The sequence below is a fragment of the Nilaparvata lugens genome, chromosome 6 (genome assembly GCF_014356525.2).
Source record: "Nilaparvata lugens isolate BPH chromosome 6, ASM1435652v1, whole genome shotgun sequence".
NCBI lineage: Eukaryota > Metazoa > Arthropoda > Insecta > Hemiptera > Delphacidae > Nilaparvata > Nilaparvata lugens.
Window position 1 is genome coordinate 63,516,320 of NC_052509.1, and position 11,423 is coordinate 63,527,742.

Consider the following 11,423-nt stretch of genomic DNA (forward strand, 5'->3'; position numbering starts at 1 on the left):
ACGATAAGAGTCTTCTTGATTCGCTAGTATAGCTGAAGGATCAATCTTCAAATTTAATAGAGCAGGGTGTAGAAGATGTATCACCTTAGAGAGGAAAATGTATAGAGTGGGGAGAGGAGCGGGATCTGAGAAGCAGAGATGAATCTGAATTGAGAAGTTGAAGAGCGTCAGTTCCTCTCCATTCATAACCCAATTCTCAATAGTGAGGAGTGAATCTCAAAGATGAAATTGAATTCCAGTCATTGAATATTCTCAATACATCCATCGGAGATTTTCAAGTGTTGAGACACAGATTTGTCTGGATTTATTCATAAGATCTTGGAAGATTTGATACTGTATCAAAATGCTAAGAAGGTGATACACATTTTGTGAGCTGTTGTTATGCATTTATAAGTCAGTCTACGATTGTTAACGGAGAAGATTGCTACTTGCATTATTGAATAAATAATTGAGTTCCACTACTATTCAATGTCTAGTGTATTCTTGACAAACTATCAATATTCCCATGTCAAGCATTTACAATTCTCTTAAACGTCATTGATTATTCAATTAATTATTTCTATAATTCATTTGTACTTTTCTGTAAGTTGTATAATTCTGAATGATTGAATAAATAAATAAAATTATTGGGTTAAAGAAACGAGACGGGGTCGCCGAAAACAATGGATGGACAGAACGAAGCTCTAGTGACCCTTCAGTGGTCACCTATTGTTATTAAATTTCGACATTTTCGTGGTCTCTTGTTAAGGTTTCCACTCCCAGGAATATATTGGTGGACAAGTCTGATTATTTAAAGGCACCTAGGTTATTCAGCTGTAAACCCCAATTATTAGTTTGGACATTTTGATAACGTAATTATAGGGAATTAACAGTGTCACACTGTGATATATGATCACAGGTTACATATCAGTCATTTAGAATATCATCTCGATAGATTAACATATCAACAAACAAAACAGATGAACACTTCAACTGATTAACTGATCAACTGATTAACTGATAAAGCGATCAACATATCAACTTCTAGGCTCTGTCATGTCAAACATCATAAGTTTCAAGTCAGTAGTTTAAACATGAAAATCCACACCTGGTTAATAATGTTTATTGTTGGTACATTGACAAGGATTAACATGTTGTGAGTGTTATGGAGAACACCAGAAACGTTCTCAATCAAAATGGCTGGATTAGAGTCCATGTATTATGACTGCTAAGGATCATGTAGATAATTAGCAGTGATGAGTCACATGGATTTGCTAAGCGTTGAGAGAATTTCAAATTGGGTGGCTTTATTGAACTGGAGCTGAGGATGTTGTTATTGTGAAAATTTATTCGTCTCTTGTCAATTGAGTGCCGTCATATCTGGAATCTACGCATTTACGATTACACCTACAAGTGGATTTTATTATCGCAATCAATATATACAACCAACAGCCATTCAGGGTTTAAATCAACAGCTAAACTATCTCCAATTGAACCGAGATGATGGCAAAATGGCTTTCAAATGACTCCATATAGGTATTTTCTTTATGATGCCCTGATTGCCTTTAACATAGTTTGACTTGTAAGATTCAGTTCTCCCAACTTCTAATCTGGAATATTTTGTGTGCACTTTGCATGACATCATGTCTACAATAATATTATTCTTACAATATATCAATTGAATGAATATTATTATATAATATTAATTATTCTACAATAATAATTGACCACTCATGGTTATTTATTTCAAATGCGCTTGAGAGGCTGTACATCTCCCGTAGCTGATGCTTTCTACCGGCAGATTGTAGAACTGGATCGTGAATAGTTTTGACCAATCAGTAAAAAAGTAGGCGGGGCTTGATGCTTCGCGATCAGAGCAGTAAGTTGTATCACCCAGTACCTGTTTGCATCTAGTGGCAGAGTTTGTAAATTCGTCTAGATTGATTGTTGTTCAATCATGGAAGGGAAGGCCGGTGAGCGAAACAACAAGCAGAGATAAATGAATAGGGACAAATAAATAAATAGAGACAAATGAATAAATGAATATTAAACAGTATCCTCACTCTATACTACAAGATAGAATGATTAAATCATATTATCTTTCTCTATCAAGGTATGTTTTGCTGGCACTCTTACATCTCTTTCTTTTTCTTCCTCTTTCCCTTTCTCCTTCTTCTCTCTTCTTCATCTCTTTCATTTAATATTATGATATTGAATTTTTTATTATTTTTTGTTAATGTAATGTTGGCAACTCTCACCTGCGCACAGGATTTTCCTTGCAGGTGATTGGTTTCTTGTATTTTTGCTGTTCAAGTGAAATTTTTGAATGTATTGGTTTTGGAAGAAACAATAAAGTTTTTGAGTTTTTGAGTTCAAGATAATAATTAACAATGAATAGAGAAGTAAAAGGTGGTGGTCGTGGTAGGTTGGTATGGTTCTAATCTGAATGAATTTAGATATTTTGTAATGATATTTTTGTGATTAATTAATATTAGTCCTCGTTTTAATTCTGTGACCTATTCTCAATCATATCCCTTATTTCTATTCAATGGGTTGCGAAAATGAATATACTGTAAATCCATAGTTAGTTTTTCAAACATAAAATATTGGGAGCAACTTCTATAACAGATGATATGCTACGTGATAAATGTGTATAATAAACAAATCTACATAGTGATAGAATCCTTCTTCTCTTCATTCTACTAATTGAAACTGTACACGGTTGTACAGTACAAATTAAGCAGGTATTGAATTATTAATTAAACAATAATAAACGTATTGAAAACACTGGGATGTTGTCAATAATATCAGTTATTTATTGTAAAGAACAAACATGTTTCGACAGTGCTTTCATTATGGATAGATGTCACAACATTCCACCAGCAACAGTACCTGAAATATTTTTTTTTCTGTGATAGTTTATAACCATAGCATAAGTTACGCTATTGTTTCTCTATGATATAACTCTATCACGAATGCCTGAAGGAATAGGTGAAAACTATTAATACAATTCCAAGTTTGATAGTAAAACGTAGAATTCATTAACATTACTGGACTGAAACTCATAAATTTTGCAAAAAACATTATGACAGTAAGTCCAAAAACACTGTTTATCAGTGCAAAAACACTGCATCATACAACACACGTATTTATCCGGAATTCAAGGACACATTGATATTAACACAGCGAGTCAGTGTGGAACCCAAATCTGTCAATCAGCCGTCAAACTGTGACATGATTGAGGATTGCGAAGTGACATATTCATGTCCATGTTGTCAGTGGACATATTTGTCAGCCGCAGGTCCGTTTCCACTTCCGCCTATTAGATATTGTTTTCACGGTCGACTTGCTTTATTAGACCTATCCGATTGGAAGTAACAATGGCTATTATGCGCATACACAATGATATTGATCAGTGCGGTATCTGGATGTTCATTTAGTTATCACAAATAATAAATTGAGTGAGTAGGTTTTTGATTTTGTATTCAAATTTTTTAAATAAGTGCAATATTTCTTAAGTTTTTAATTTATTGTGATACATTCTGTGATTTATTTACAGTATAAAATCAACCTTCAAAATTCAAAATTTTAAATCATCATTCCTGGACCGAAAATCAAGTGACGAAGCAGTGTGAGATTACATAACCTTATCTTTTGGACAACATTAACATTTTATCAAAATTTTTGGAGAGAAATAGTACAGGCTCAGCCAAGTTTTTCCTCCAATGTCATAATTGTATTATGATTATAGTATTTCAAACAATAAATGGAATGAAAAATATTATTGAAGTGTAATTCACTCTTTTTTGGCAATTTTGGTGGTAAATTTGAGCACTTATATGATAGTGAGAATAGGATTTCTAGTAGTGGATATTAATGTGAGATTTATCATCAACGTTCATTGAGGAATTATGATATATCAATAACGTTCCATTGTTATGAATGAATAGTTGGCTATTGTAAGGATTATGACATGAACCCTTTATAATTATCACCACTGATACAAACTTATATGTGATATACCTATACTAACTTGTCTGTGATATTATTACACTGAAAAAAGTATTTAGAGTAGTGACTATTTGTACATGATTGGTGATAAACGTTCTTCATTGGATCATATCACGACTAGCCGTCAGGCTCGCTTAGCTCGCCATAACCGTCTAGCCAGGGGGCTTCGCCCCCTGGACCCCCGACTGGATCGTCCGAGGATAAAATCAGCAGGCTCGCTTCGCTCGCCTGCATTTTTCATTTGAGCATTTTTATCATATGTTAGGACAATCCAGTCGGGGGCCAAACTAAACGGATATGGCGAGCGAAACGAGCCTGACGGTTGGTAATATAATTTTCCCAGGATTGAAGTAGCAGTGCCCAATCAATTTTTCCGCGATAAATGCATTTAAATCTTCAACTTGGTGCCAACCTAACAAAGTCAACTCAACTTAATGCCAACCTGACAAAATTATTATTAATTTAGTTGCCAGTTAACAACTGTTTCGAAGAGGTACTCTATCTAGATTATAGTTCTATAGTAACATATGATATGGAAATTTCAATTATAATTAAGAGATTGGGAGAAGAAGAATATACATGCTAAAAGACGAACTTTAAACCCTTAAAAAGAACTCTTAGAGTTAAAATATTGCCAAAAGATTTCTTAGTGCGCCTCTAAAGGGACAACTGAACATACCTACCAAATTTGAACGTTTTTGGTCCGGTCGATTTTTAGTACTGCGAGTGATTGAGTGAGTGATTGAGTGAGTCAGTCAGTCAGTCAGTCAGTCAGTCAGTGAGTGCCATTTCGCTTTTATATATATAGATAACTTTATCAACGTTTAATTCTCTCCAATGTTTGTTCGTAATTTAGTTGTTCGAAAGTGATTATAAACAAGCAGTTCGTTCAATTGTTATAAATAAATTGATGGTTATTGTGAGAATAATGATGATAACCCACATATTAGACTTTACTATCGAAATTCGGGGGGGAGCAGTTTTGAACTGTGCCTGTTTGTCCTTTCCTAATGAATTGTGTTTTGTGTATCATTGAATAGATAATAAATGAAAATATCCTCTTGTTCAGTATAAGAGAAGTACAGTGACTCCTATATCGAGTAAATCCTATTAATACACCTATTTTATCAGCATCTATACCCTTGTACATTGTATTTGAAGCTGAATGAAGGCTACTGTTGATATAGTTCAAGCATTTCGATAGACGTATTAATTTTGGGAAAGCTATGCTTCTATTATTTCTACCAATTACAGTATATAAATTGATTATCTAACAGTATACTTTTTATTTCTGTTTCAGAGTGCGAGTAGAATACTATGTCAACGAAAACACATTCAAAGAACGTCTCCAACTCTATTTCATCAAAAACCAGCGCTCAAGTAAGTCATATATTCACTAAAATATTTATACAACTATGTAATATTCAATGTTTATGGAAATATGGAAATAGTCACTTGTTATTCTACATCAAAAACCAGTTTCAATGTGTTTCAGAACAAGAGTTACTAAGACTAATTTAACAAACAAGGATTAATGATTAACATAAAATTGAATAATCGTGAACAAATGGATTAATTTATCAATTGACAAGTCCTTTGTACAGTAACAATAGTCTCAGGTCATCCTCTATTCATTTGATGAAATTCATTTGATTACTTGGAAAAATGATGACCATGTATATTGTGTTAATCAAGTTTTTCCACGACTGAAAGAGATGTGCCAAGGTAAAAGCACATGATTGGGAATACTAATAAAAAGAATTACAAAATGATGTTAATAATAATAATCTCAGTCTCAATGCATTTTCCCTCTCGTGGATAAGAGATTAAAGCTACGTTCACACTACAGAGCTGTTGTTGAATGCCATAAAGCAGGTACAATGAGTAATTACACTAGATAATGGAAACAATAATAACATTGATATCTTCGAATTCAGTTTGTATCATGTTTATATGCATGCGTATATTATGTTGGAAAATAAATTGTATCTATTAACCTGCGTTTACACCAAAGTTATTAACAAAGTGTTTATTTCCGTCCTCATAGATTCTATTAGATTGAACATAACTTATCATTCACATGATGAACATATATGTGTTTGTCAAGCTCCGTTCAATCTTATAGAATCTTTAAGGACGGAAAAATGAACTTTTTGTTAATAACTAAACATGATGCAAACTGAATTCGAAGATATCAATGTTATTATTGTTTCCATTATCTAGTGTAATTACTCATTGTACCTACTTTATGGCATTCAACGACAGCTCTCTACTTCATTCAGTCAATAATCTTCATTATTTTCTATGGCTACTAAATGAGTAAATAATGTACTTAGAATCGTTCACCACTCATTGTACCTTTCTAATTATTTCTGAGAAATTTACACATTTTGGGTGAAAATAAGAAGTGAGATTCTTTTCAATATAGTGAGATAAATGAGTTAGAGAGATTCATAGTTAGATTGTAACTCCGATGCCTCTCATTAAAATAACAGAGCTCATTAATAGTATTTGTATAATTGGATGAATTCCTGTCCCACCTTGTTCCGAGAACATCTCAAATAAAGTTTGCAATTAGAGGAAGCAATATAAACTCACGGAAGCCTTTTGTTATTGGATCCTCTTCCAACTTTCCTCAATTCCTCTTGTTTCTCCTCCCCTCCTTCAACCCCACCATCTCCTCAATACTCCTACTCTTCTACTCACCTCCTCAGCCCCCTACTGCATCATCACTTGCAAAAATGTTATTCTCTTCTTACTTTCTCTACCCGTTTGGATTCTCTTTTCTCTCTTATTTTCGTATCAATTCACTCCCAAAACTCTTGAATCTTTAATACTACTCACTTCAACCTACTCAGCCCAATGATTTTTTTTTTTACTCTCTCTCTGTTATTACATAATATGTAATCAATTATTTTCGTAATCTATTTATGTAATTTTTCTTGTAAAGGGTTGTGTGGTAGAGAGGACCAGGAGTCCTTACTCCGCCTTAATAGAGTCAATCAAACAATCAATCAATCCCTCTCTCTCTCTCTCTTCATCTATCTCTAACTATCTTCCTCTCATTCAATCTCTCTTCACCCCTTCAGATTCTATACTTACTCTCATCTCTCTACTATCTTAATTCTCTCCTCACTCCCTTTAATTGAACACTATGAGTTTTTCTTACTCGCTCTCTCTCTCAATCTTACTTTTTCTCTATCAATCTCTCTCTTTCTCTCTCTCTACTCCTTCTGATTCTTCTCTCGCTCTCTCTCCACGCCCTTGAATTCCCCCTTATTTTTCACACTTACTATATTTTCTCTTACTCTCTCTCAAATCCTCACAATTTCTATCTTCCTTTATCTCTCTTACTCTTTCCATCACTCACAAACTCCTTCATTCTCCCTCCTTCTCACTCTCATTGTCGGCACAAAGTTTGTGTTTGACTGCTGAACAAACTCGACAAATTGAGAGATCCGCGCCTCTCTCCGATAAAGTTGCTCTGCCGTACATCTCCGCCAATGAGAAGCAAATAATAATATTCTTCTATGGCCGTGCACTGGTGTTTCAAAGTCGAGAAATGCTACTTTTGTGATCCTTTAATTATTATCTGGTCGGAGATGAATTTATTATTACAAAGTTCAGTGAAAACATGGCCTGAAGATGACGTCACAGGGTGGACCGGATTCGAACTCAACTGTCAGTATTGGGTGCATGTGAAACATCGATTTCATCCATAGGATATGCTGACAGGTTACCGGCTGAAAAATACCACCGAGGTTCACATAAAACCGTCAGCATTGGTTAGATGTGAAACATCGATGTTATCCATGAGGATTGCTGACAAATGGAAGTAAGTACTTTTCAGCCGGTAGCGAAATTTGATCGCCTTTGATGTTTCTGAAACATGAAAAAATCGATCGTTTTGAGAGCTTCTGTGTTTTTGAGTGGTTTAGCAATACGGAAACTGTTGCCTGCAGGTTTTGTAAACTTGCAAAGTGGTTTTCTATCTCTGATATTATAATTATAATCGTGCTTATTGAAAGCGCTTCGATCAGGTTCCAGGGCGGATTTCCTTGTGCAAGGAAGTAATAATTTTAGCCTGAAGGGTTTGGTATTAACAGTTAATACTCTTAATAGGTATAACAGAGTTACTCTGGGTGGTTTAATAAGGGCGAGACCACATTGAGCGTTTTTAGAAGAGTCGACAGGGCATGAAGTTCTCCGATTAACTGATTGGATTAACGTTTGAGAGTCAGCTGATAATAAGTCAATCTGAGAATCTAGAATAAGTCAATCTGAAATCCAATTCCCAGTGGTTCTCAGGTTGATAATATATCGCCAACTTGTCAAATTCAAGCTGGTTTGTTATTGAAATGATATTTGTAGAAGGATAGTGTGAGTCATATTTGTGGAGGAGTGCTGAATCATTCATTGTTTGTCCAGAATCGGTGTTTGTACATCCAGTTTTCTTAATCATGCAGGTATATATTAGAAACAATCACTATTCATCACTAATACTACAATAGTTTTGTAATCAATTTCTTCTTCCATCTAACTCATCTAGTATGTTTTTCTCTTCTGTTACAGGTCTTAGGATACGAATAGCAAATCTTCTCTTCAAACTTTTATCATGTTTCCTGTATATATTTCGTGTGATAGCGGACCAAGATCCCATCAATGCCACATGGTGAGTTTCAATCATAATATTGTTCTCCATCAATATATTTTTAATAAATATACTTCTTTATTCTTATATTTCCATCTAAAAGGATGGAAAGTTCTGATAGTTTATTGAAGTAGGAATTGTGAAAAGTTTATTATGATGTTGGAATATATTCTTCCTTGATGAATTGAAAGGATAAATCTCAATTAAGTTTGTTTTTCGGTAATTCATCAAAATTATATTTTTGATATGTGAATATTTTCTATTTTAGTTATAACAATGTGAAATATTTCTTCTATGTTCAGTTTCCAAGCATCTAAATTTGAAAATCTACTTTGTGAAAATACTTGAGGACTGAAAATCTTGTGAATTGGAGAACTACAAGACTTGAACTATTTCGGACTATGTTTTATCTAAATTTGGGAGTGGAATAACACAAGGTTACCTTATTTTTCCTCTCCCTATCATTTTGATAATGTACTTATTGTATGAATGAATGACTAAAATTGAAAAATACTAGAAATTCACATTTGAACTCGTGCAAAAAATATCACCATCAATTATGGACATATGAACAGTTTCTGATATGACTTTCAAATTCATGATACGAGTTTATGATGTTGACAGAAGTTTACCAGCAGGATCTTCTCAAGCATCTTCCAATACCACTTTCAAAACAATATGTAGTTTTCAGTTGGAAACTACTGATAACAGTATTGCATTTATTCAAATGCTGATGAATTATTTTGATGAGGTTCTTTACTGTATTAAGAGTTAGAAGCTTCAGTATTTTGGACATGTGATGCGCAATGAGAAGTACAGATTCCTGCAGTTGATAATGGAGGGCAAGATTGAAGGAAGACGCCGGCCTGGAAGAAGGTAAACATCCTGGTTAAAGAACCTGAGAAAGTGGTTCAACATTGACTCAACATCTCTGTTCCGAGCTGCAGTCAATAGAATCCAAATTGCATTGATGATCGCCAATCTCCGTCGCGGAGCCGGCATATAGAAGAAGAAGAAGAAGATGAATTATTAGTTATTATTAAACTAAATTCCAAAGCAAATGCTGTAAATTACCTCGGAGACTTCTGCTACTACAAAAGAAGGTACCCTGTTCGATTCCAGGGCTGACGAATAATTTTTGAATAGTAGCGTTCATCGAAGCTGTTTACCTTGTTGTCAATATTTGCAGTAGCGGAAGTCTTCGGGGTGATTTACAGCATTTACTTTGGAATTCCGTTCAATAATAATTATCAATATTGAGTTCCATTGGAATATATTTCTATTCATTTATTCATTCATTCACACAGATAGAATACAATATATCAATATGAATATACAAATAATACATGCAATAACTTTTGAATAGTAGTGCTCATTGAAGCTGTTTACCCTGTTGTCAATATTTGCAGTAGCAGATGTCTTCGGGGTGATTTACAGCATTTACTTTGTAATTTTGTTCAATAATAATTATCAATATTGAGTTCTTTTAGAGTTTATTTCCATTCATTCATTCATTCACATAGCCAGGATACAATATAACAATATATAAATGAATGCAGGCAGGGAAATATCAACAATCGAAATATACAAATCAAAAATTGTGGTGCAAAAAAAAAGGCTGAGTAGGAATAATATAAAAGCTATATTGAGGGATTATCAATGTATATATATAAAAGCGAAATGGCACTCACTCACTGACTGACTGACTGACTGACTCACTCACTCACTCAATCACTCACTCGCAGAACTAAAAATCTACCGGACCAAAAACGTTCAAATTTGGTAGGTATGTTCAGTTGGCCCTTTAGAGGCACACTAAGAAATCTTTTGGCAATATTTTAACTCTAAGGGTTGTTTTTAAGGGTTTAAAGTTCGTCTTTTAGCATGTATATTCATCTTCTCCCAATCTCTTAATTATAATTGAAATTTCCATATCATATGTTACTATAGAACTATAATCTAGATAGAGTACCTCTTCGAAACAGTTGTTAACTGGCAACTGAATTAATAATTTTGTCAGGTTGGCATTAAGTTGAGTTGACTTTGTTAGGTGGGCACCAAGTTGAAGATTTTAATGCATTTATCGCGGAAAAATTGATTGGGCACTGCTACTTCAATCCTGGGAATATTATACTACTAGCGGTCAGACTCGCTTCGCTCGCCATATCTGTTCAGCCAGACGTTTAGTCTGGACCCCCGACTGGATTGTCCTAACATATTATAAAAATGCTCAAATGAAAAATGCAGGCAAGCGAAGCGAGCCTGCTGATCTCATTCTTGGACGATCCAGTCGGGGGTCCAGGGGGCGGAGCCCCCTGGCTAGACGGATATGGCAAGCGAAGCGAGCCTGACGGCTAGTAAAATATAATTATAGTACCCTTTTTTGGAATTGATATAAAATAATATATAAAAACACAAATTGAAACAACCAGTTTCTATGTTCACACAACATCTTCCAGTTTCAGAAAAATAAAATAGCCCTGATTGGATACATTTCAAGAAGATGGGGAATTATCAAATATTCAGCTTATCTGAATATCATAGTTTGTTACAAAGGTGATAAGTTTTTCTTTGGTTCTAGGGAGGGAAAATGTTCAGTTGTAAACCATCCCTAGCGAATAGCCTGGCCCAGAAATTCTGTTTTGTTGTAGCCAGCATCTACGTAGTCGAAATTGGAGAGAAACTGGAATCCTTGTTTATTTCTTTATCTCAAGGGTGAAGACACGGTCGGAAGGGTCAAATCGAATTTCTTCCGTTTGAGGTTGGAGGTCCGCAGGACAGG

General features: G+C 34.4%; 1 protein-coding gene across 19 annotated transcripts in view; it reads left to right on the top strand.

Annotated features, from left to right (window-relative positions):
- LOC111057314 (potassium channel subfamily T member 2-like) overlaps positions 1 to 11,423 on the top strand; it is a 699,972-nt gene that overhangs the window by 506,965 nt on the left and 181,584 nt on the right. For all 19 annotated transcript variants that reach the window (XM_039431618.1, XM_039431616.1, XM_039431612.1 and 16 more), the window contains 2 exons: positions 5,291 to 5,370; positions 8,563 to 8,662. In XM_039431618.1, the coding sequence (XP_039287552.1) occupies positions 5,291 to 5,370; positions 8,563 to 8,662 (180 nt within the window). The remainder of the gene's footprint in view (positions 1 to 5,290; positions 5,371 to 8,562; positions 8,663 to 11,423) is intronic.